The following is a 26,921-nucleotide window of genomic DNA, read 5'->3' on the forward strand; positions in this document are numbered from 1 at the left end:
GTCCAGCGAATCAGCCAACAGAATTTTACAACTTTTACGCATCGGGTGAATGAGCTGGAAACGCATGTGGCTTTGTTTACAACCTATTTTTGGATATATTATTGCATTAGAATTGTGCTTAATTATAAAATAGCATTGTAATGGTAAGTAAACAATATGTTGTCTTCTGATATTTTGGTAGCATTTTAAGATGTATTCAAATTTGCAACGCATTCGTCGACAATAATATTGACAACACACCTCGTCTGTGCCTGTGCCTGTGCCACCCCATCGACCGGTCTGGTCAAATTTTTGGAACTTGACATTAATTCATTAATTTAATTGAATTAATTTAATATAGGGTAATGTCCGTAATGTGAGTTGATTCTGATAATAATAAGTATTCATAGTGCCTCATTGTTTTTCGTGTTTTGTTTTGTTCCTGACTGTTGTGTAGTCTGTAGTAGTCTGTAGCTGTAGTGTAGGGTAGGCCTTGGCTTACTGAATCTAAAAATCTAGACTCTAGAGTCTAGATCTAGTTTATTATAACTAAGGCCTCTATGGTGTTTTCAAATCGACAACACTCGACCCCGGGGAAAGAAGCTAACAAAAACATAAGAAAAGACAAAAACACCGAAAAAGCAAAACAAAAACAAACTCTAAACACACACCCTCCCCCCCCCCCCCCCCCCCCCTCTTACTAGAATACTTTTAAAAAAATCATACCCCGCCCCCCATTTATTTTTCCAAAACAAATAATATTCAAATTCAAATAAAAATTGACGATGATGCTCTAGGCACGTTAATGTTTTTTCCGATTACTTTTTGTATGGTTGTAGTTTAGTTGTGTGTCTAGAGTTGTATTTATGTTTTTTGTATTTGGTATCTAAATATCTAAACGGCAAACAATAGCACAATTACAATTGCTCGCTAATCGCTACCGTTACATTATATATAGGAATAGGTGAATAGGACGTTTGTACTTGTAATCAATCAAAGCCTACTTTTTCTGCGCCACCCCTATCCATCCAGAGGAGTAACTTGTAACACTAACATCACTACTCTACAGTCTGCATTGCAAAGGATTGGGGGGTCAGAATAAACCGTTAAACCCATGACATATGACTGCACCAATGTCGCTCTTCTTTTTGATTGTGATTGTGACTGTGACAAGGTGAGGCAGAAATTTGTCTATCAACTGAGCATGAACTTCATGAACCATCGTGACTCTTTGCCTTTTCTTCTAATAATTCACAAATACTATTTTATACTTATACTAATAAATAAAAAAAAAACTAGCACTACACTCCAACTTTAGGTAATTACAATGGCAGTGGAGACTTTTAACCATTTGTTGACTGCTCATTGTCATTATCATCATCACATCATATTCGAAGTGACTAGAACTAAATATCGCTCTACTCTAAACAGAGCGACACCTAACATGACACTTGATATCGCTCCTGTATTTTGGTAAGAGAGTCGCTTGATTCATACACCTGTGTATCTTGTTTTCTTTTTTTCTCTGCTAATGAGGCTATTGGAATGTGCTACTGACATTTAATATTAATATAGATAGGCTAATAAAACAAAACTGGAATTCAAATGTTTCTTCTAATTAAACTAAGGCCGGTTCGAATTCTCCGAACGCTCAGGAAAATAAACTTGAACTCTAACACTCCAGCTAGCCTCCATTAGCTGATGGGTTACGGATGTGAGGTCGATGCAAAAGTACATGCTCAAAGAGAGTGGACAGGGACTTCTCACGAATCATCAAGCTAGCGTTTTTTGTTGACAGAGACGGATTTTATCAGAAAGTTGTGCTATTGCGAATACTCCATGGTGCGTTCACTTTTGCACTTCGCTGCACTATCAAAGAGAGAACAAAAGAATACCTAAATAACAAAGTCAAAGTCTCAAGATGGGAACAGAGGTTGAAGGACAGGATAGCACAAAGTTAACAGAAAGTTGGGAATAAAAGACAGAACGCCCAAGCACTGGCAAAAAAACCCCCCCCCCCAAAAATGCATACACATTTCATTCACCATTCACACAGACTCTCACAAATAACCAAAAAAATCTTGAGAACGGAAACCGTTCGGAGAAATTGAGATCAAGTTTATTTTCCCGGGCATTCAGAGAATAGTAGGAGTTGGCAACTTGCATCCCAGTTCAAAAGTCTTCATGAATACTTTTGATCCGGCCTGAATTATTTAGTTCATAGACCAAGATCTAATATTTTTATATTTGACGGGTACCATAATCCAAAATAATTTTATATGTTCGTAGTTCTTTAGTAAAAACACCATTAAGATAGTCTTGGCTACAATAATCATTTCATAGAAATGAACTATCTCCATTAAACATTATGTACAACATTTTGATCTCCTCGATGGAATAATTTATCAAACACCAATCTGACATACATTGAGGTGAAAAAAAAACTGACCTTTCTTATCTGTTGACCGTGACCTCCCGTTCTGGTTGCAGGCTACTAAATCGCCAGCAACCTGATCTGGTATGTGAATACTACTCTGAATATTTTTGATTCGATGTTCTTGAATATTACAGACCCAGTATTTGTTGTCGTCGACTGATGTCAAATCTATGGTAAAAGTTACATTTTGCAAAATTATTCCGTCTCTCTTAGCCTTGTTCAAGTTGTCCTCTGATTCATGTAGTACCAATTTTCAAAATGTTTGCTCCGAAACAGAGGAAAATTTGCTTTTGAGAATTGTTTGCCCCCCTTTTTCTTTTTTTTCAGAGGTATTCATGATTATTAGTAGGTATCGGCAACTTAGTATCCATCCATGTAGATGGCATAATTTTTTATATATTGGAAAAAAAAAGTCATCCGGGATTTGAACACATTACCTTCCAGTTCAGACTCAAACATTAGAAAAAATAAATTAGCTTTTATATCCACTTAATGTGCTCAAAACACTTTACAAAGACAAAGGGTCCATGACCAACAGCAACATGTAACATAGAACGTGACACAATGCCTGTTAGGCGATATTACAATTTTTCCGACAGAGTTGACAAAGACAACTGTTAACGGCCAGGTATTTTACAGCCAAGTACGGTGAGAGAATGTGAGTAAAGAGTCTTCCAAGGACTCAACTATGTGCTGAGCTAGGCTCGAACCCAGAACCTTCTGATCCAGAAGCGAGTGTTAAGAGTTCCAATTTCCCCGCAGTAGTTTATTGTTTTAATATAAGTAGCCTCTAAATTATTCCAAATAATTTTTGATAAGTAGATCAACTTTATTTCTATTACCTTTGTGCTGATATTATTAATATCATCCTCATTATTGTTATAATTTGTCATTATCATTACCGACACCATCATCTCTTTATTTGTTATTTGTTAATCACTCAGAGAAGAGAATAATGCTTTTAATCTGACACAGGGAGTCAATGATTACCTTAGTCTTAACCTTACAGAAATATAGAGGAAAATAATAAGTTTAGGCTTAGCCGACCTAAGTGATTAATCAATTGGCTATGAAGATTGTAAGCTGTGGATTAGATTAAGTTTAAGATTGGTTAGGTAACCTTTTTTGTGAAATAACCCATAGGTTAGAAATTATAAGCTGAATTCATTTCAAAAGTAGTTTTGATTAACTTTTTTGTTTTCTATTTTCAAGGTGTGATTTTTTTCTGCACTTGAATTCTATTCAGAACTACATCTTTGGAGATCAATTGGTCAGTTGTATTTAGACGTCAAATTTCAAGATGGACAAAATGTTCAATGATCGCACTGGGGATCCTCTTTTGTTTTTGAGGGATGACAAAAGTGATCTTGAAAGTTTCATTCTTACTGGTGGAGACTTAGATCGTATAAATAATGAGGATCTTCAAGTTCATGCCAATGATGACAGTTTGGATTTTAATGCCCTCGAGGGAAACGGTCAACTTGGAGATGTAAACTGGCTTCACAGTGCCTCTCTTGCTGCACTCACTCATCTAGATAATGACGACACTTCTGATGGATCAACGATGATCCCTGTCAACCCTCAATCTGTTATTCCTATGCAAATCATTGAGCCCTCTAAACCTGACAATCTTATGTCCTCAGAGAATGCCAACAGTGCTGCAATGAGACTTCATGCAAATTGTAGTAACTTAATTGGTTCAGATTCCCCAGAAGAGAAGAAGACAGCAAACAGTTCAATTTTGACCCAGGACCATCCATCCATTCGCATATTGTCAGTTGCCGGCACCCTTGATACTGTAAACTCTCCTGTGAAACCTACAAATTACATTATTACATCATCCAGACAATCTCCACTTAAATCTCAAACATTTGTTTTGAATACAGCCAGTGGAGTACTAACTCCTGAACAAAATGTTACAACGGTTTCATATAGATCTGCCACTTTACCAAGCACTGCTGGAAATATTGTGTTGGCTTCCCCGCAAAAAATCCATGCTTTAAGCACCGATAACAATGGGCGTGTACTTTTAAAAACAGGATTATCGCCATCTCAAGCTTCTCCAGTATTACTTGGTCATTTACAAACTGGAGTTCAACCCCCACCTCAGGTAACAATATTTTTTCAGAAGTATTTTTACTTCTTTCTAAATTTTTTTCTGAGTGTATGATTTGTTTACGTTTTCAATAATTTTAGAGCCACTTATTGAGTTGTTGACAGGACACATATGTGCTATAAATAATTTTTTTAGACTCAGGGCGATATCATACGACGCGAACAGGGGTAGAGACGACAGTTTCTTTTCTTTTTAAAATATTGTTTATCAAATTCAAAACAGAATTTGAAGATATGGACACTTCTTACAGTACAATACTGTTGAGGTAAATTCTTTTATCTAAAATAGCAAACTAACATGCAGTGATTATAATCTACTGCGGAATTCCGTGATTTTGGAATTTTCTCAGAAATTTTCCGCTGTGTCAAACATTTTCCTCTAAAACCTCAGGTCAAGTGGTGCATCCGTGAAAAAGATCACCATCATGTCTTGTGTCATATTTGACATCTGTGCTCCGTTGCATGAATTTTGGTGACACTCCTATTTCTATGGCTTCTAGATAAACTGGCACCAGGTGTCAAAAGTGACACAAGGCAATAATTAATTAATGGTTGAAAAGCAAGGGGATGGGGCAGGGGGTAAATGAAAAGGATTCTAGATTTTATTTATAAGTAGGCCAAGTGTGGTAGTACCATTATAGGTGCATTTAGAGTTTATTCCAAGGGAAGATTGGCATAATAACCTAGGCATCAACCGCAGTACAGCGCCGCAAACTGAACTAGGGTGAAGTTACTTACTCAAATGATCCACTGGGACTCCCCGGACTCTGTTGACAAGATTGCATCATTAGGTGGTCTTGAATTCGAAATATTTATAAGAGTAAACTTGTGGGTAAAAAATTTGTCAATATATGCTGATAATATTGGCAAATAAAATTTATTAAGATGCATGCCAACACCTCATCATCATCATCACTACTTCTACATCTACAATTACCACCATATAGTCATTATCCATCCCAATATCATCATTGCTATCATTATAAATACTATGACTACCGTCAACATCATCTGTGTCATCATCAACTACCACAGCCTTTTCTATTGATTAGAGTTTTACATATATACAAAATTCCAGATTAAGTACATAATTGTCGGTCTGATAACTGAGTACAATTATGGGTTTGATTTACCATTGTTGTAATGGACAATATTTTGCATTGGTTTGAGAGTATTTCCATCACAACAATTATCCCATAACAGTTTGGGTTATCAGAACTGCAAATAAGTACATGTTGGGGAATGTGGCTGTCAATAGCAAAATTAAGGTATTAGAATTTTTGCACTCCCTAGTAATAATAGTAATAGCAATTTACATACACATCTTTAGCCAGGTGATAATCAATCAATGACTGTAAAGCAGTATCATGCAGTAAAGTCATCCTTACATCATTCATTCACCCCTTGATGTGAATTAGTACTTATTAATGAATGGTTGGATTTTGAATTGCTTATGATATTAAATTTGATAATAATTTTGTTGTTGAAACCCCCCCTTATACACACACAAATAGTATCTTTGACATTTTGCTTTTTGACCTTGCAGGTGTTTCAAAATGCTCAAGCTTTGTCCACAAATATGATCACTTCTACTCAGCCTCAGTCCTCTGATACTGCGACTGTGTCTTCAACAACTACTTATGGCGAAGACAGGGCTTACCCTAAACCAGTCTTCTCTTACAGCTGTCTCATTGCTCTTGCATTGAAAAACAGTAGGAATGGGAGTCTTCCTGTTAGTGAGATCTACAATTTTATGTGGTATGCACTTGATGAATTACTCTTTACGATTTCAGAAATGTTTGCCCGATTTTTCATCAGAGCTGATTAGGGCAATGATTTTTATATTAATTTTCTTTTTTTGGTTGTGGAAATGGACTCATGTTGAGCTGGACATCCCACTACTACAAACACATCACCATCCCTACTATCACTCCCATCACTACTTCTGCAACCATCACCACATTACCGTCCCTACCACCACCACCACTACAATAATCACCATCCCTACCAAAACTATACAACAACCACCACCACATCATCATCCCTGCCACCACTACTACAACCACCCCCACATCACCACTACATCATCATCACAACTACAACCACCACCACATCACCACTACATCATCATCACAACTACAACCACCACCAATTCATTATCATCATTACTACCACAACTGCCACCCCCACATCACCATCCCTACCACCACTATTACAACAATCACCACATCACCATCTCTACCACCATTACTACAATCATCACATCATCCCTACCACTGCCATTAAAACAAGTACATCATCATTCCTACCACCACTACTACAACGACCACCACATCACCATCCTTGCCACCACTGCTACAACCACCACATCACCATCCTTGCCGCCACTACTTCAACAACCACCATATCACCATCTCTACCGCCACTACCACAATCAACATCTCTATAACCACCACCACATCACCATCCTTACCACCATTACTACAACCATCACTAATACTACTGCTATGATCACCACATCACCATTTAAGTATTTGATTACAATGACATATATTGTTCAATCAAATATATTGTCTAAGATGAAGAAAAGTGAATTCAAGGCCTTTACACTACTGCGGAAACAGTAGTTGAGTTGTCCTAAACTTAAGTGTGGGAAGGGATAATTTGTTGTTTTCATCTTTTTATTATAAAAGATCACTCTGAAAGCTTCTTTCTTGAATATCAAAGTGGAATTGATGTAGGAACCCTGATGAAGAATGTACACAAAAGCGAAGTGTGGGGGCAGGGATTGGAGGAAAATATTTGTTAGGGAATGACTGACTGAATGAAGTGATCACTGGTATTTAGAACTTTTTTTTTCTTTTTGGATTTTATCCTTATATTAGTGTTGTGTGTATTTTGACATTAATCAAGTTTCAAGTTTATGAAAAAGAACATGGAGGCCACTACAAACCAGTCAGATACTTGTCATTTTATGTCTTTAGATATTTTTATAGTGATATTTAACCATAGGTACTAATTCACAAACTTGAATAATTGGAGAAGCCTCGATTTTTTAATAAAGGGTTCACTGCATTTATAAGACTAATTTTATAAATTATGTTTCTACATGGAAATGCAGAGTTTAAGTTTTAGAATTATTTATTACGTTTTACATTTTTCTCTGGTTACAGTGAGAATTTTCCATACTTCAAGACTGCCCCTGATGGGTGGAAGGTGAGTGTAAACATTTCCCTTTCTTCTAAAGACTTACTCAGCCAAAATGTCATTTTGTCTCATTTGAAGAAAACAATAGAAGAGAGATTTCATTTTCAACAATTTTTTCTGCAAAAGACGCAAAACCACAATTTTAGCAGTAATAAATAAATAGCTGCTGAAAATGTCGAAAAACTCTAAAGCATTTGAAAGTGACAATTCATAATACACTTACAGTAAGTTACTGTAAGTGGTGTATCAACACAATAAGGTGTGCCTGTGCCTTCTGTCTTCCGTAGATTATGAACCAAAGGATGTCATCATTTCTCAGAGCTGCCAACCTACCGCAAAAAATGCGGAACTGTACGCATTTTCAGCGATTCTACGCTTGTACGCATTTCCCCCAAGATTGTACCCATTTTCAGTTTACAGAGTCACTTCAGTTTTCTTTAGTTGTAATAGCCCAGATGCTCGTATCGCTGTTATCTTAAGCTTGCTTGATCGTTCAAATTTGTACTCGATACCAATTCATTGCTCTATTATTCTATAGTGAACTCGCTCCTATTGTTTTATATAGTCTTGGGAACATCATTGATGCTGCAATTGAGCTTGAACGGTGTGACTTTATATAAGTATACCTTCCTCTTACTTTCACAATGGTTAGTTTCTGTCGATTTCAGGATTGTACCCATTTTTATGAAATCTCCCCCATTTTGAGGTCCCATTGTACACATTCTAATCAGATGGGGTTGGCAGCTCTGCATTTCTCTTTCTACTTGTCTTCTTCATGTCTCCATGGCATGTATGAATTAGGGTGGAAATGGCTGATAATTTTTTTTTTGATTGTTTTTTTGTTTTTGTTGAAAATATGTACAGATTTTTATTTTTGTTAATTATCTGTGACAAGTCTGTAAAACCACCATCGGTGGTATTTTTTTCCTCTTTCTCGTGACATTCAACCATTTATATTAATATTATTTATGATGATCACAGTGACAGCAGTATTAGTTTTTTTTACTGAAAGATAATCAGTGTTGAAGTGAGTAAATTTCACAGACTGTAATTGACAATTAATTGTGCTCATTGAGAGCCCATTATGCCCAGTGCCTTACTTTACATTATACTGAACTTGCAAAGTTTTCTAAAGACTTCATACTCTTCTTCTGCAAGTGTGGATGTCCCCTGTATTCACGTCTGTTGCTGTAAGATGTTGGAAAAGATTATGATATGGTATTGCAGCTTTAGCACATAATGAATAATGATTCATTTGATGGTGACAGATGTTTCAGTTTCTCTTACGTTGTTCAATATTAAAAAAAAAAAAATGTTCTTTCACTGTTCATCCTAGAACCATACCTCATTTGATATTTTCAAGCTTTGGTTTGTTTAGATTTTTTCCCCAAATGAATTTGAATTTTTAAAATCTTTAAAAGCAATATTTGATAGAACAACAGTGTTAGGCTTTGCCTTGTGTTTTCAGAATGAAGTATAGTAGTAGCTGTTATAGGTTTTTCGGTATTTTATGCATCAATGTTATGTGAATATTTTAAAATTATATATACTTACCATTCAATGCCCTTGATGTTTACTTTATAACCAGATAGGTGTGGGGAATATATAACTTGGAACTCCCATGTTTATGTTTACTTTTAAAATAAGGAGAATAGCAACATAAACTTATTTGCAGGTCTGTTAAACCACATTTTTCTAGGATCATTTTAGTATAGAAATTGGTTACCCTAAAGTAGAAAAAACAGTGGTCCTTCAGAGCCATTAGTCTCATGGAACCTGAGATTATCCCGGTTTCTAAGGAGGGAAACAGACAATAGCAATTGCTTGGTATCATGTGGATATGATGCTTGTCTATCGCAATGTACTTTCCATCAGATCTAACAGACTCAACCACCAATCAATGTTTAGTGTCCAGGATGGTCAGAGAAAAAACTCTCAACTGCTCCTGGATTGGGCTCAGGCCTTTTGCATGTGAAGCAAATGTTTTACCAACTGAGCTATCGGGGGAAGGGGGGGGGGGGGGGTCTCAAACCAATGTAAAGTATTCTTCAATACAACAATGTTGATTCAAGCCTACATTAAGTTATCAGGTGTGCGTGTTGACTGACTTCCATAACTAAAATCTTCATTTTCAGAGCTGGGTTTTATTATTTTTCTTAATCTCATCATCAGTGAAACAATCAAATCACTTTTTGTTTAACTTCTAGTATGCCTTAATGATTTATTTATTTCTATTCTTTTTCTACAGAATTCTGTTCGACATAATTTGTCATTGAACAAGTGCTTTGCTAAGGTGGACAACCCAAAGATGAGTCAAGGAGCCAAGAAAGGATGTTTGTGGGCCCTTAATCCAGCTAAGATTGCTAAAATGGAGGAAGAAATTTCCAAATGGGGCAAGAAGGACCCTGTTGGTCTTTTAAGCAGCATGGCATACCCAGGTAAAGGATCTGGTGACTTGCATCCAAAATCGCCTTTTTTTAAAGGGATTTTCAACTGATGACCTTTCAAGGATTTATATTTCTATCTTGAAGGAAATTTAGATCTTTTATGAGCTCATTTTGACGGAGAAAATGTTCTTTTCAAGTCATGGATATGGCCTGGGGAAACAGAATTTTTAAGAATGAAAAAAAAAATTTAATAATTTACAAGGATGAATACAATATCTTAAAACAGATGTCCAGCGGGGTTGGAAATTTGGAAAATTGTCTCCAGGTCAGAAATTTTGAGGTCCGTGTTGGAAAATTTATTGGTCGTGTCGGAATCAACGATAACTGAAATAATAATTCAACCTTTTAAATTATGAATGAAAATGAAGATGCTGCTCATGACTGCGAATTATTTATTTCATGAAGAGAGACTATCAGTTTTCAGTGAAGTTAAAAGCTCCACTTTGGAGTCAAAGCTTGCAGGAAGTGAGGTGCACTTTTGACCCCTGCTCTCACATGGGACTTCCTGTCTCAAGTTGTTTTCTTTGTCTTTTCTGATCAGCAATGTTGGGTATTGTGGTATTCATATTGTGCACAATGGATTTAAAGCAGGTATTAAAACTCCTGGTTGATGCATTTGTTCAATGCTCAGAAGTGCATTTTTTGTTTCATGAGTTTCTCGCTAGACGTGAGGATTTTTATAAAGTTACAGGTACTCAGAGCCTTCCTTTACAATTTTGCAGTCATATATGGCTTGAAAACCAACAGCAGTGGAGAGCCTTGTTAATTTTCCCCCATATCTAAGACTATGTCACAGCAGTTAAGGAAGGGAGATCTTCAGAACCTTCCTGTAGTCTTTCAAATCAATCAGTGAATTGACAACAGCAGATAAATTGGCCAAGGTCAAACTCAATGCATTCTTGACTGTCTGCAAAATTGTTCAGCCATTCTTAATCAAATTCCAAACCAATGATCTGCTAGCTATATTCCTTGCTTGGGGTATATTTAATCTAATCAAAAGACTTTTATTTCTTTATTTTGACTGATAGTGCTGTAGCTATCCTTTCACTTGATAATGAGCTAAATCCTTCCAAACTTGATAAGACACTCTACACACTGAAATATCATTAGGTACTGCTGTTCATGTGGACATTAACAAATTGTTGAAAGGGAAGAAATTTCAGAGCTTGATGTTATGAAACTGAAAATGTCCTTTCAAAAGTTTATCATTGCCCAATTGTGTATGATTTTACTCGGAATTTGTTTTGTTTGATTCCAGACCATTTAGGAAAGGATGACTCCTTGTCCATATTTGATAGAGTTTTACATTATTTATGTACAAGGAGATGGTTGACAGATGAGGATGTGGATATTGCAAAGTATGCTTTTTCATTGCTAAGATCTTTGAATTTGGGATTGAGAGAACATCAAAGATTAGATGAATTTTATTTGTCTTTGAGTGAGGTGAAGGCCACGCCAGCTTTGGAGAGAGTAATTACAATTGTTCTATGCCTCAGTGAATATGGAAATTAGTATAGGCATGAATGAGGAGTGTTTAATTGCAAAGCGGTTCATTTGCCAATATGTTAAAGAAAATGGTGAGCCTGAAGCCCTTTGAACAGGCACCACGGGTCAAGGTTTGCCGGTTAATTGATACTTTTGCCGGTGAGGGAGCATATTCTTGCGCATTTTTGTTTATTGTACTTAAACTCGTTAATCTGTTTCTTGGCCCATGTTGATTTAGGGAGTTCAGTATAATATTATCCGACTTGCTCATTTCAGATTTATACATGGATTTCGGTAGTCGAAACTATATATAGTCTCTATAAATAGATAGTTTATTCATTAATTTAAATACCAATCATAAAATAATGTTATTATGGTCTAATTGTCCATTATGAGGTTTAGAGCAAATTAAAGTGTTTTGAGGACTGTAAGCATTTTATCAAAATCTTATTCAGTTTAGCTCACCAATTGTACACATATACATTGGCTAGGGTTTGCAACAATCGATTTTTTGCAGATCAGAGACTGGTCAGATTTTTCTAGTTTGATTTGCCTGGGCACCCTGGCTTGGTAAAATAACGGACATTGCATGACATTCTTTCAGAGAATTTATTATTTTTCAACAAATTATTATTTTTAATTCGCACATTAATATTTTTGCAGACATGACATACTTTATTGTCTTATCAGACCTGTAAATCTTCCGTCTATTGTCGGATTTCCGACAGTACGATTTTGCTCTATAAGTGCTAAAAAAAAAAAAAAAAAAAGATAATAGTAAAAATAAAATTCCTTACGCCAAAGAACAGAACCAATAAAATAGAAAATAAAAGACTTGTATTTCGTTCCTCGAAAAAATTAGATTTTATTCCGTTTCAAATGCCGTCTTAAAAAATAAAGAACAAACCAAAAACCTTTTTATTTGTCGCATCAAAGACAAAACATGCCGTCTATCAGTTAGCTATAATATTATCATGCCAACTACACGCTCCGCTAGACGTTTATGTATCCACTGCTTGGCTACTGTGCCACAGCCAGCGAGAGAGAGGTCACAAGGTCGCGCGAATCGTCTTCACACTCACACACACACCTAGTCAGTAAATAACGCACACACAGAAGTGTGTCGAACTGGACCGGAAGGTTTCTCTCTATTTTGCTACCGACACACATGCATATCTCCGGTTCTTATTTCTCAGTCTCTATATCAGGCCTGTAAATTCTCAGCCATTTGGCTGATTTCAGACTTTTGCATGATTTTCCAGAAACAGACTTTTAATGTCAGCCTTGATACCTATTTTTGTTATTTTGAACGCAAAACAAACGAATCCCCTCCACCCCCGTTTAGTTCTCGTCTTATTTCGTTTTATTTTCTCTCTATTGTTCTATATTATGATATATTGCCATACGTCATATCGGGAAGACCAGAAAATAAGTTAATTTCGTTCCCTGGATTTTACCGTTCGTGATCTCGTGCTGAACCACAGAAGCTGATCTACTGGTCTGAAATCAGCTAATATTTTATTATAGTTATAGAGTGGCTGATTTCGCTGGGATTTCAGCCACTGTGATCTCACCAGGCCATAACCCGACTCTGCCAAGGTTGCGCATTGAATCATGGGACTGTGTGAAAGTGAGAGTTGCGGTTCCGGTAAAACTTTGTTTACAAACATTTCCAAGTAATCCTGCCCAGTTTTTTACTTTATCCATCTTTGATGATCAGAATTTCATTCTAAAGGAGTAAGCTCACAACTATATCGTTCTATTATCTTACAATTTTCAAGTGTTTATACATTGATACGATCTTTATTCATTAAAATGCCTGAGACTTTCGTCGACCGCAATGCCGATATTAAGGCAATCGACACGTCTGTGCGAAACCGTTTTAAGTGGTCGTGGCTTGAAGAGAAGGATTTGCAAGGGAATTTTCTTTCGGATTGACTTACTTGACTTAGATGCCTTTCGCGTCTCGACCGAAAGATCGGGTCGCCTTGGCTGTTTCCAGTATTTCCTGTGTGAGGTGTCTCCAATATTGCCGGTCCTCTGCTAGGGTTCTCAGATTTTCAAGGTCCCCTGCCGTTATGAGACTAATGCTTTGTCCAAGTGTTGTGAGGTTTTTGTTTAGGATCACAGGGAGTGTTGTGATCGGTCTTCCTCTAAAAGGGTTCCCGTGTTTTTGGAAGTATCCCGACATGGCTTGGTTAACTGGTATGTTTTTGTCCCTGCGTAGTATGTGACCGAAAAGTTGCCATCGTTGTTGTAAAATGTCAAGGGAGATTGGTCTTTCTTTTGTGATCTTATAGAGTGATTCATTTGAGATCTTTTTTGGGTATTTGATGTCCAGTACCCTTCTTAGCTGTGTGCGATGGAAGGCATCCAGATGTTCTTCTTCGGATTTTGTCAACGCCCAAGTGCCGCAGTTATACAGAAGTACAGGTTTTACAAGAGCACGGTACGGTTTCAGTTTGGTTTTTCTCTTTATTTTGTCACCTCTAATCCATACATTGGTGAGTTTACTGAGTGCGGCGTTTGATAGCTGTTTTCTTCTTTGTTCCGACAATTTTTTCACCAACCATTTACAGGCCTGTCTTATTGATTTCTGGTAGACACATTCACTTTTCTTTAACAGCATATCCTCCCCCTAAAAAAAAGAGACCAACCCTCCCACCCAGTCTCAAAGATTTCTCATGTGGTAGGTGGTAGGTGTGCACATGCGTCACCATTATGATTCTCATTGTCACCACTACATCGTTATTCCTATTACTATTATTACCACCAATACTGAGATGGCATTACAGTGGAGTCCACTTAAGATAAACTTAGTCAAGGTTTATCTATCCATTTTCAGGGCAAACACAATTTTTCAATTTAAATTGAGTGAGTGGTAACTATCCTGTAACCCCCCATGTTCATAAAATGGAGGGATGATTTTATCAATGATGCATGAATAGACTTCTCATTTGTTAACCTATATATTTTTGTTTTGTGTGGACAAGGGGAGGGGGGAGGTATACAGGTGGAGAAAATACAATTGGCAGAGAACAGTTTACTTTCACGGAACTGAGACCGATTTTTTTTGTTTATTCAAACTTGATTTTGATTAGTTGGTTTATATAAGGGAAGCAGTGATGATAATCTTCCGCGGGATTTTGGGAATTTGCTGTGTCAAACATTTTCCTCAAAATCACAAAATCACCATTGTGTCTTGTGTCGTATTTTGACATCTGTGCTCAGTCTCGTTCAATTTGGTGACGTCCGTTTTTATGACGTCGGGCCAGACAGAATGGTGCCAGATGTCACAATTGACACAGAAGACCAGTGGTGGTCTTTGATGATTAGTTGATTTTTGTTTGTTTGTTGTAGCTGCCTATTGACTTTTTATTCTCTCTCTCTCTCTCTCTCTCTCTCTCTCTCTCTCTCTCTCTCTCTCTCTCTCTCTCTCTCTCTCTCTCTCTCTCTCTCTCTCTCTCTATCTCTCTATCTATCTCTTTCCCTTTCTATTTCTCTTTTCTTTCTTTTTTTTTTAAATATAGAATTTATAAGATCAATTCGTAAAGTATTTTGGTAGAGAAGTCTTCCCTCCCCCTCCCCCTGTCTCTCTCTCTCTCTCTCTCTTTCTCTCCCTTTCTCTCTGTGTCTGTCTGTCTCTCCCTCCCTCCTTCTCTCTCTTTCTCTCTCTCACTCTCTTTCTCTCTCTCTCTCTCTCTCTCTCTCTCTCTCTCTCTCTCTCTCTCTCTCTCTCTCTCTCTCTCCCCCCCCCCTCTCTCTCTATTTCTTTCGCAACCATCCATTAAATCATACAGAGAAAACAATGTATTACAATAAAGCAATGGTGATTAGCTTATTTTACTCTTTTTTTATTTTACTTTTGGTTTGTATTTATAATATAAGCTGCATAACCACTAGGTTTCGGTAGCAAAGATATTGTAACCGTCTTTATAATCATAACAAAACAACATTTTCTGGCCTTTTATTTTGGTCAAAAGTTTATCACGATTTGTTGATGCCAATGAGTGATTTGAATAATATTGTTGGCCTTTAAAACGTTATGTGGGAAGTACAATTTTTATCTGGACTCCACAGTATTATCACAGTGTCATAGACCATCCATGTTCTCTCTTCTGTACAGAGAATTTGGAAGCCATTGAAAAGGGTCAAGCAGGTTTACATTACTCCAAGAATGAGTCACCTGATTCTCTGAGCACCCCCATTAAAGATGAAGCCACTCCCACCAAAGCAGAGTATTCCCCTATGGTTGAACATGAATTCTTTCCAATCACTGTTGAGTCTCATCAAAGTCATACTATCATTCCTACTCATACCCTCCCACCGCAGCATGTTACCCCTGTGAAAGTGAGACAGTTGGATCACACCCCTGTGAAAGTGAGACAACTTGACCAGCATTCAACACCAGTGCGTAGTCATCCATATTCTCCTTCTGTTCATAAAAATAGGACACATACTTCATCACCTATGAGTAATATAAATGTCTACAACCATCACAGTCCCATGAAGGCCTCCAGCACAGCTGATCCTGGTACAAAATCATTAAGTATAAGTGATATTCATTCTACCATCAACACGGATGCTCTCACCGATATTGTTCTACAGGTAAGTATTTGTTTTCATTTGTCATGATTTTCTTTTAAGTCTAGATTATTTTATGTAATAGTCCAAGCATTTTGTTGTTTTGGGTCATGTCAGTATTGTGCGTTGAGGTGTCCCGTTTAAGCTTTTTGGAAAGTTTGCTGCAATGCTATTTAAAAAAGATTAACACATTAAATACAGTGCAGAGCGGATACATCAGCATCACACTAATATTGGCATGATATCAAAGTCCCTTTTAAGTTTGCTATTCTACATTAGTAATTTCTTGTATATCGACATAAATTTTACCAGAAGACGGTTATATCGACATTGAGGTCTATCAATATTGTCAATAACTTAACAGCCAATGAAAATGCAGATATCCTGCTACGTGGTAAGATAACAGTATGTAACAGCCAAAGAATATCAAAAGACATCCCATTAATCATGAGGTCAGTGGTGAAGTCTAATCCCGAACAACACTAACATTTCTCAGTGCCAATATCGGTACTGGAAATTCTAGGTATTACTTTCCTTTCATCAAATAGGCCAATGAGAAACGCTCCTCTCCATCCTTCCTCAATGCTCACCACAATCTTCAACTTCCCAGGACACTGTTTGCCAGTCTCCGCACGCTGCCTGGACAATTCGTTAGTCTCAGTCTAGAACCGAGAGAATGTTCTTATATGCGGTACCTGTACTCTGTTTCTTAGATCTGAAGAATTTATTGATAAGGTCATTGTCACTATTGCTGATACTCAGTCTAGATATTGTTTGACACTAGTTAGGTCTCAGTCGACGCCATTGTTGCTGATGTGATGAGAACACTCATGGAGTTAGGTGAGGGGGATACAGCATCACAGGTACCAGTTCTGACCATGCCGCAAGAGCAGCTATCAAGATCCTCCGCTGCTTTGCACAACATAATACCATTTCGCATTTTTTGCAGAATCGTCCCGCAAAACAGCCCTTGATCTCGCAAACCCAAGATCATAGCTGCCAACCCTCCCGCAAATTGCGGGAGTTTCCCGTATTTATCACCGATCTCCCGCTCTCCCGCAGTTTTTTAGTTTCTCCAGAAATCTCCCGGAAATTTATCAATTTGAATATTGAGTGTGATGAGTTGCTGGTTCTCTAGACACTCAATTGTCAACTTTTTTTTTGGCTGGTCGATGCTATGAAAACAACAGAATCGATACCAGTAATGTGGCAATAGATTATATAGGATTGTAAAAGAATATATTGTGGTATCGATATTTTCAATTGAGAATAATTTGCTTTTGCTTATGCCCTGCCTTAAGTTTTCATCAATTTTCAAAATTTCCTGACCACAACGTGTTTCAATTGCTGAGGACGGTTTCTTTCTAATTGGGAGTAATTTGTATTTGCCTTTTATACTGCCTAAAGACTTTGTTGATTTTTAAAATGTCTAAACGACAAATTTCATTGTTGTGCATCACGAGGAGTAATCATGTGACTTTTGAAGAACTAGCAGCGCGTCTTCACTTCAGGTCAGTAAAAATGTAATCTCCCTGATTTTTATCGAATCTCCCTGATTTTTGTTCCAAATCTCCCTCTTAATTGAATTACCGGGTTGGCAGCTATGCAAGATGATTTTCCACATTTCTGCTATTATTATTATTATTATTATTATTACATTATTTTGTGAAGAGCCTCATAAGCGTAGTTTGTTTTTTTTGTCCAAAATTTCATCCCATATTTTATTATTGTGTTGATATAATTTATCTTCAGATGATAATTAAATGGCCACTGTTGATGCATTTTTCCTGATAATATAGGGTATTTTTGCGTAATGTTTTGCAGGTGAGCATATTTTATGTCATGAGAGAGTTTAGGTTATATTTTTCTCATTGTATTTCATTCTAGAGATTATTCAGGGCTGGGAATCTTCTGCCTGAAGGCTGATTTCCACCTAAATGGTGGTTCATATCTTCATGGGTGCCAGATTGCCGGCATGATGGTTTTTTAAGACATTCTTTTTGAAAAAGTTGCTGGCTATGTCACGTCATAATTTGACATGTGTACTCAGTGGCTTGAATTTTGGTGACACGCTTGTTTTTATGACGCCAGCCAAGACAAATTGGGACCAAATTGTCCAAATGACTGAAGAGTAGTGGTATTCTTTGATTAGTTGATTGTCGAAAGGGAGGGGGATGGGACAGATGCATAGCTGCCAACCGGATCGGTTCCGTATTTGACTTCCTGAGTCCGTAAGTCCGTATTTTTAGTTCAAAATCCGTATAGCCTCGAATATACTTTTAGTGTTCTCAGACAGTATTGATACTTTTCCTTTTTCTCTCAAATATTGTATTTATTAAAAATTAAATTGAATCAACATCTTTGATTGGAAGGTATTCAGTCAGAATCAATTGCTTATATAGATTAAACATTACAATTATTATTTCCCTTAATTAATTTATGAAATATACATTCAATCTCTGTAAAAAAAATCTTGATCTGATTCTAATTTTTTTTTTCAAGCAAGCTTTTATAACGGTTTAGGTTCAAGAGAAATAAGTATACTCCATTTTTAGGTCGTCAATCATCCCAGGCCGAATGGGCGTTCCTTATTTTATTTTTGAAAAGTTGGTAGCTATGCAGATGGGTCTTTTTTTTTTTTGTTTTTGTCTTTCTGTATTATAGGTGACTATTGGGTTGGGTTTTTCAGAAGAATGATGAGGGTGTCATGGGTGGAAAGGAAAAGAAATGAAGAAATTTTAGAAATGGCAAACAGAAAAAGATCACTGATAACAAAAATGGAATTTTAAGGACACATTATCTGCCACCCTGGTTTGGAAGTACTCGCCTTGACTGGAAAGATGAATGGAAAAAGAATAAGAGGAAGACAAAGAATAACTTATTTGAAAGGAATAAGAACTTGGATAGATGAAGCTGAGAAAGGCGGCGCTGCTTTAATAGAATTGGCAAGAGATAGATCAGCTTGGCGGAAGATGACCTCCGACGTCTGCTTCAGATATGGAACTACATCATGATGATGATTGGGTTGTGTTTTTTCTTGTTTTTTTTTCTGTCTTTCCTTTTCATTTTCCTTCTTTTATATTTTTCTCTCCTTAGTTTTCTATGTTTTTTGTTTTGTTTTGTTTAATATCTAGAAGAATTCATCACAACTTCTATCTGATTAAAAGCAGATCAATTCATTAACTGTTCTAACAGAGTCTCTCTCTCTCTCTCTCTCTCTCTCTCTCTCTCTCTCTCTCTCTCTCTCTCTCTCTCTCTCTCTCTCTCTCTCTCTCTCTCTCTCTCTCTAAGACAATATATTACAATAATGCAAAGATGATTGACTTAGTTTACCTTTGTTAGACTAACATAATATTTTCATTCATTGTGACCATGATGATTGTGAGTGTGTGCTAGGACTGTGTTGTTAATAGTTGTGTTGATGACTGTATAGTGACAATTGCAAATCATTTTGGTTTGCTCCATCCAGTGGTGGGTTTTCATGCTTCATGCTTGCCTAGATCTTGCTGTTATGATGAACAAGCTGCTTTTTTATGTTGGTTAAATAATGTTTTTGAGCCACCGATAACTTTAGATTTGATAAGGAAGTTAGCACATTGCTACATTTCAAAGTTGCAGGGTTTTTCGCTTTCCTTCAAAGATCTTGAAGTCCAGGCGCTGGCACCTATGTAACTGCCCATCACCATCACAATTCTGCCTTGTTCAAATTTTTCTATTAATTATTAAATAAACAATTGGGATCAATTCATAGTTAATAATTAACTATGAATTGATCCCAGTTGTATATTTCTTTCTTTTATGTTTTGCCCCTTTTTCCTCCATGATCAAATGGAATTTTGTTTCTTTTTGCTTTCTTTGACAGAATGGAATGTGGGAAAGTGAAGACCTTGAGAATGAAATTGATATTGACCTCATTTGCGATTCGCCATCCTCACATCTGTTGCTTCCCATCCAGTCCCCCCTGCCATCAGGCACTTCCCCCAACACAGTCCAAACATCATCATTCAACTCAGGTAGCCATCCGTCCTCTCCGTCATAAAATTTTCACAGATGACAATAGTAAGTTTACACATCAATCTGCTCATCAGCCTTGAGGCTCATGGAAACTAACTCCTTAACCGAGAGCCTCCCAAGGTCAAGATGGGAGGTTATTGTTGGTTCCAAGGGCTGGAAATGATCACCATCACCTTCTGAACGTTGTTTGTTTATGTACTAACCACATCTAACTGGTGTTTTATATGAGGCTGTGCTAAAACACTGGACACAAAAATATATAAATTTTAAGTAATTTTGAGAAGTTGCAGAGATGTTTTGTTCTTGGGTGAGTATTGATAGATAATCCAAAAACTGACAGTCTAGCATCATAAGAATAGCTGAAATACAGCATCAGAAATAATTAGTTTCAGCAATAAACTTCCGATCTGGTAACGATATCTCTGTTCTGAATGTTACATATGCCTTTCAGATATGATTGTTGTGGCTACACCAAACCACTCGATTTTGACAGCGGCAGTAGTTTTTTTCTCTCGAAATATCAGTCTTTTTAAAACTGCTGGCATTTGCTTCATTATTGAGCTAGGAACATATATCTAGCATATTTTAAAAGTGCTATTTTTTTTTTACTAGAAATATCAAATTTATTTGATTAGTGTTGCAGGAAATATAGGTTAAATTGATTCACTTTAGACACATTCCATTGGAAATTACGATTTTCTGATAGTCAAATTATACCCCTTTGACACTCTCACCAGAGACTGGACTACTCAAATGATTGGATTTGTTCTCAGGTGGTCTGAAATAATGATATTTCTTTTGGTTTAACTTTCAATTGTGTTTGTGGGAGTAATGTTTTTAAATAATAATTGTTTAAGAATAAGATACAAGAAACAGCTTTTTATTATTTTTTAGTTTATAAAGTTGTATCAACTGAAAGCCTCTCTTTTTTTTTTTTGGTCTAATTTGAGCTGGATCCATTGTTTGGTGTAATTCATGTTGTTGACTAACTGTACAGTCCAAATTTACAATCCTATCATATGAACACTATTTTTGTCATAAAATATCACAAAGACACCTTATTTCATAAAAATTCCAACGTTTTTGCATTAACCAAGTAAAAATGTTACGATATTAATTTTTAAGTTTTCATTATTCGTTTGCACCGATAACTAGCTTCAATTTTGCTGTTTTTCGATGACTGTATTATTTAATTTTCTGTGAATTGGTGGAATTCCTTATTTTTCTCTCACTTTTTTCCACTCAGAGATATTTTGGTGATTTAATTTGATTTTAAACAATAGTACTTATTCTTGGTGTCATTTTTGTTGTGTCAGTAACGATTATTCGTGTATTTAACCATTCAAATTATTTCCACGACAGCTTCCGAATTTGAATTCGGCTGGAAGTACTAAGGATTGATAACGTTCGAATTTCCTAATTTTAATTCGGAACTAGATTCATGTCTGTTGTGTAAACAAGGAGAGTTATTTTTAGTTTACACGGGCTACATAATCGAAAGTAGAAGATGGTGGATACATATCGAGTATTCATTACTGAGCTCTAAAGTTGTTACGGTTTCTTCCTAACCTGGAATTTATTTCTGCTTCTATAAGTAATTCCCGTGTGTTGCAATTCATTTCAATCATATTGAGTCTGAATATAATTTCTATTAGCCTTGGTCTTTATGAGAAATGGCTATGGGGTCTCATTTCTGGCAACTAGGAACTTTTGACAGTGGTGTGGAAAAAAAATTCAAATTTGTTTGTTCTCATGGGAACCTACACCATAATAAAGTAAAGGACTTTTCAATACGATTCTTAACCTATTGCCACCTTTTAAAAAAAAATTAGATAATCAAAGGAAAATTTGTAGTATTGTAATTGTGAAGACTGAAATGTCCTCCTAATTAATCACCTGAAAGTGATAAATATCGGTAGTGACCATCTTTCCAATTTCAAAATTGACCTTAGTGCCTTAGTAAGATGGCTGCTGAAATTTGAATAAAGGCTTTTATTATTAATAGATTCACTTAGTCATTGGGTGTAATATTTTGACCTGAATTTAATTTTAATAAAAAAGTTTAGAATTGCAAAATTCTGATTTTTTCATTATCCAAAACTAATTTAACCCTGTTTGATTCATAATAATAAGGTATATTAAATTGGCACTGATTTAAACAAACAACATTAATTAACAGGGTAATTCATCCTGACGAATGAAGACATAAGTCATTAAAATCCATCCATAAACAAAATATTTAGTCAATTTTATTCTGAGGCTTATCTTTCAGAAGTCTTAAAAATCTTGTCACTATCACTTATCACTAGGCCATCTATCACCTCATTCCTGGAATGTCAATTGGATTTTTACCTATGTAGGTACCTACTGAGATTTGGACTATTGAAATTAGCTCGCAGAATTTCATAATTTTTTTCAAGTTTGCATTTACATCCCTGTTTTAGATGTTACATCAATTTAAAGAGATTCAGATGTTTAAAATTTTGTCATCAATCCAATCCAATTTCCTGATCAGTGCAGAAGACAGATAAAAAGTAGAACATATTCGATTACTCTAACACTTAAATAAAGAGCTCCAAAATGAAAAAAGCAATGAGATATCCTCCCAAATATTTTCTAGATATCACAAAAGTATTATAAATTGATACTCGATACAGCTGAGGTGAAGACTATGAATGACTCTCTCTAATTTTCCACATTATTATCTTTATGAATGCATATTTCTCATGGTGTCAGAAGGCTCTTGTTCCTGTTCACAGTTTACTTCATTCCTTCCATCTTTAATAATTTAATTTTTGTTAATTGTTATGCTTTTTTCCTTCAGATTATTGCAATCCGTCCACCCGAAGTCCTCACATCTTCAGTAACAGTATTGTTCAAGTACAGAGACAGAGCCCCCAAATTTTCCAGAGACAACTGAGCCCCCTTTCCCATGTTGTACAGAGACAAAGCCCCCTTTCCCATGTTGTACAGAGACAAAGCCCCCTATCCCATCTACAGAGACACAGTCCCCATATTGTCCAGAGACCACTTCCCCATAGCAGTCCCACATCTAACAGTGTGAGAAATAATTTGTTTGGTGTCAGCACAACACCAACCCTTCAAATACTTCACACATAAGGCTTTCTGTCTGCTTCACACAGTATTTATATTGTTCTAATTTAAGACTAAAGATGTGTAAAAGGATTACTACATTGCTACCACAACTACTGCTACTGCTATTTGTATGGCTTTGTGGTCTTGTGATATGACACTCAACTTCGGATCTGTAGGTCCCCTGGTCAAGTCCCGCTGTGATGGTACAAAGTTGAGTCCTTTGAAGACACATTCTGTCACCATATTCAGGTATATAATGTGCACCTGATTGATAAAAGTGTTGTCTTTGGAAAAAATATGTGACAGCACGTTGTTCATCATGTCTGGTCCTACTCCTTAAGCAGTGATGATAATCTTCCGTGGAATTCAGGGATTTTAGGATTTTTCAGAAATTTTGTTGTTTTGCCACTTGATAATAGAGAGATAATGTAACAGTAAGTTTGATTTAAGTAATTTTTTTTTTAAAGGCTTAATTTTAATTCGCTCATTTGATTGAATATGTTTTGCAATTCATTAGATTTTTTATTTATAAGCTGCATAACGACAAGGTTGCATTAATACACACACTATCCGTGTTTGTAGTATAAAAACAAATACCCCCTTTTGGCCAAAATATCATAATCTCTTTATAGTGGGCAGCATTATAGGGCTCTAAAATGTTTCATTGGAAATGACAATTTGTTAAATTATATTTACAAAAAGTCAGTTTGTATCTAGTGATAAAAATAGATGTATTTTATAAGTCATTATAAGTAATGTATTACGTAATATTAAGTAACAATGAATAGCTATTTTATTTTTGCATTAGATTTGGGCTTGACAGACGGGGCGATAGATTTTCCTCCTTTTTGACAAATATGTCATAATCATCACTGCTTAAAAACTGCTGTTGACCAGGACCTCTTGTAAAGCGTTATGAGCCCATTACTGGTTGCTGGTGCTGTTTACATTTTTATTTGATACATGATTTAGGCCGGCAAGAGGCAGCAGATCCATTCTGCCTTATATTGACAAAATATTTTTCTCCTCATTTTGGCCAGGAAATTTTTAACCTCTTATACTGTTAGATTGATATGATCCCAAATTTTTAACTACATATATGCTGTTAGATTGCTATGACACCAACTTTTTAACCTCTTACTCTGTTAGATCGCTGTGGCCCCAAATTTTTAACTGACTTCTTATACTGTTAGATTGCTATGACCCCAAATTTTTAACCTCTTATACTGTAAGATTGTTATGACCTCAAATTAAAAACCTTTTATACTTTTAGATTGCTATGACCCCAAGCATGCTAAGTGGTAAATAAGCGATATTTGATAGATCAGTGGTAGGGCTGTCCTCACAGTCACAAACATAGGAACAAAACCTTTTTAAAAATCTGGTGTTAAGTTCTTTGAGATAGACTTGTGTCATATCCCAAGATTAACAACCGATTGAGACAGTTATTTTTTAATAAAATAAAATAATTTTTTTTTAATGGGATGAACTCTGGCTTCATATATTTTCTTCTTATAATGGCTCTGAAAAAAGAGGGGGTTATAAATTTCCTAACCATAATGGTATTCCATTAGTGGACATCCCATCATCGTTATTTTGTCCTGATATTATATATGCCCACCATCACTTGTCTCACTTTTTCTATTTTTTTTTATAAAAAAGAGGTCTACCACTTAGACAGAAATGATTTTTGGGGAGTCAGAGTAGACCATTAAAAAAATTTTTTTGCTCTAGAATCGGATTTTAAAAGTAAAATTTTTGAAAATGTGGCCATTTTTGTCAGAGATGGAATATATTTTCAAATTGAACACTATAAGACCTATTCTTAAGCATTTTAAAGTTAATTATAATTCATGTAAATTATAATGGTGGAGAACTCACATCCAAGCTCCAAACGCTCATCTCTCTCTCTCTCTGTTGCTGACTGTGATTAGTTAACTGATGAGTTAACTCCTAATATAGGTTTGGACAGTCCCACCGACCAATATAAATTCCGTAAATCTGGTTTGGACATTACAACCATCCAGTACCAATTGCTACATAAACATTCCTTTCACTGTATTGATCTCTCACCTACCCAATATATATTAATATGCAGGCGTGAAAATACAGACATTTATTTTATCTCTTTATTTTCTTTAATTTGATGTAGGTTTGTCCTATGTATTATGATTGATTACTTTGTAATTTAAGGCTCAGAAATTATTTACCGAAAATGCAGTTAAATTATTGCCACATATGAGTTAAACTTGTACTGGAAATGGAACGGATGCTTTTGTTGGATATTATTGCAACTAGACAATAATGCAACAATCTTTTCTGAGAAATCGCACTTACATTGACAGATAACTATTTCTCATGTTCTGTTGACATCAAGTTATTGATCTTCCATTGTAACTAGTATTGTTGCTATGTTATTTTGGGATAATCCCAATTTCTATCAGAGAGTCCTGAAACACTTTTTTATAAGTATATGCCATATCTCAAAAGTACTTCTACAAATATTTCCCAGAGAGTGCTTCGGAGCCGGAGTTTACCCCATTCCTTTTGCGTGAAACAGACAACTGCAATTGCTTCCTACCCTTTGGATAGGATACTAGTCTATCACAAAGTACTTTCCACCAGATCTATTGTTTGTTTAATCCTCTTCGGGCCTTGAGGCACATAGGGCATCCACCAGATCTATTGGACGCAGCTAAAAATCCTGCGGAAAACTAGCTTTTTGAAATTTTCCAGCTCACCTTGCTCAGTATTGGTGAGTTGATTTTTTAAAAGATGAAAGCCCTGGTTGTTTAAAGGCAACAGTTAAAAGTGTGCTGGATGGTTATGGATCCTTTTCTATGATTTAAGGGTGATACCATTTGATGAAGAGAACCTTTGCACAAAGTATTTTCAAATCAAATAAATTGCTCTTTACAAACAAACATTTTTTTCGGAATTTTTAAATTTTAGCAAAGGGCATCCCTGTTCATATTTGTTGTCTGGCAAAGATGGCTTGGCTCACTCGTGATTATGGTCAACACTGTTATCTTTACATCTGTCTTTGTCTCATGGGATCAATTCACAATTGTTCATGGATATCCGTGCTGCATTGCCAAATATTGAAACTAAATCATAATTATACGAGTTCTTCTGGGTTGTTTATATGTTCAAATACTATTTGTATTTGTATATTTATGTAAAATGTATATTATTGTTTATGTAAATATGTAAATAGGGTGGAAAAACAAGACGAGATATTTATTCTCAAGAATGTGCCAAATTGTTATGCATCCTATCATTGTTTCATAAAAATCCATCATTTCATTGTCATAAAATGTTCCAAATGTTTAGTCAAGTTACAATTAAGATGACATAAATAATTTTGCCATGCTTACCATAATATATTTTTTAAAAATTAGCAATTTATATTTCACAAAATTTTAATTGTTTTTATGATTCTTCATAATGGCAGCAAATGTCAATATTTTAATGTTATTGTATAATCTGCTGGGTATCACTCTTATGTCAGATTTTATATTTTTTAGGAATTAAAGTTTTAATGGCAGCAAATTTTT

General features: G+C 35.8%; 2 protein-coding genes across 8 annotated transcripts in view; one reads left to right on the forward strand and one right to left on the reverse strand.

The window, feature by feature from the left end:
- LOC144978411 (protein XRP2-like) overlaps positions 1–5,887 on the reverse strand; it is a 54,774-nt gene extending 48,887 nt beyond the window's left edge. The window contains exons 1-2 of one of the 2 annotated variants that reach the window (XM_078924424.1): positions 5,852–5,887; positions 5,270–5,298 (exon numbers count right to left, since the gene is read on the reverse strand). Coding sequence is in view for 1 of the 2 variants with exons in the window: in XM_078924420.1 (XP_078780546.1) it covers positions 5,270–5,319 (50 nt within the window). In the remaining variant the exon portion in view is untranslated. Of the gene's footprint in view, positions 1–5,269; positions 5,329–5,851 lie in introns of those variants that run through there. The other variant, XM_078924420.1, reaches the window with a different exon arrangement.
- Positions 1–26,921, forward strand: LOC144978410 (uncharacterized). Of its 6 annotated transcripts, none has more exons than XR_013646512.1 (8): positions 1–143; positions 3,629–4,526; positions 6,078–6,289; positions 7,705–7,747; positions 9,987–10,176; positions 15,797–16,278; positions 20,117–20,575; positions 23,093–26,921. XR_013646512.1 is itself a non-coding variant. In XM_078924418.1 (8 exons), exons 2-8 carry the CDS (start codon positions 3,717–3,719, stop codon positions 23,386–23,388), a joined length of 2,184 nt encoding a protein of 727 aa, XP_078780544.1. In that variant the 5' UTR covers positions 1–143; positions 3,663–3,716; the 3' UTR covers positions 23,389–26,921. The 6 variants fall into 6 exon arrangements, 5 of the variants coding, with proteins under 5 accessions (XP_078780544.1, XP_078780541.1, XP_078780545.1 ...); XM_078924418.1 differs by having other exon boundaries at positions 3,663–4,526; positions 20,117–20,267; XM_078924415.1 differs by having other exon boundaries at positions 2–143; positions 20,117–20,267.

This window comes from Berghia stephanieae, chromosome 8 (assembly GCF_034508935.2).
Source record: "Berghia stephanieae isolate SIO BIC M18660-M18661 chromosome 8, UCSD_Bste_1.3, whole genome shotgun sequence".
Lineage (NCBI taxonomy): Eukaryota > Metazoa > Mollusca > Gastropoda > Nudibranchia > Aeolidiidae > Berghia > Berghia stephanieae.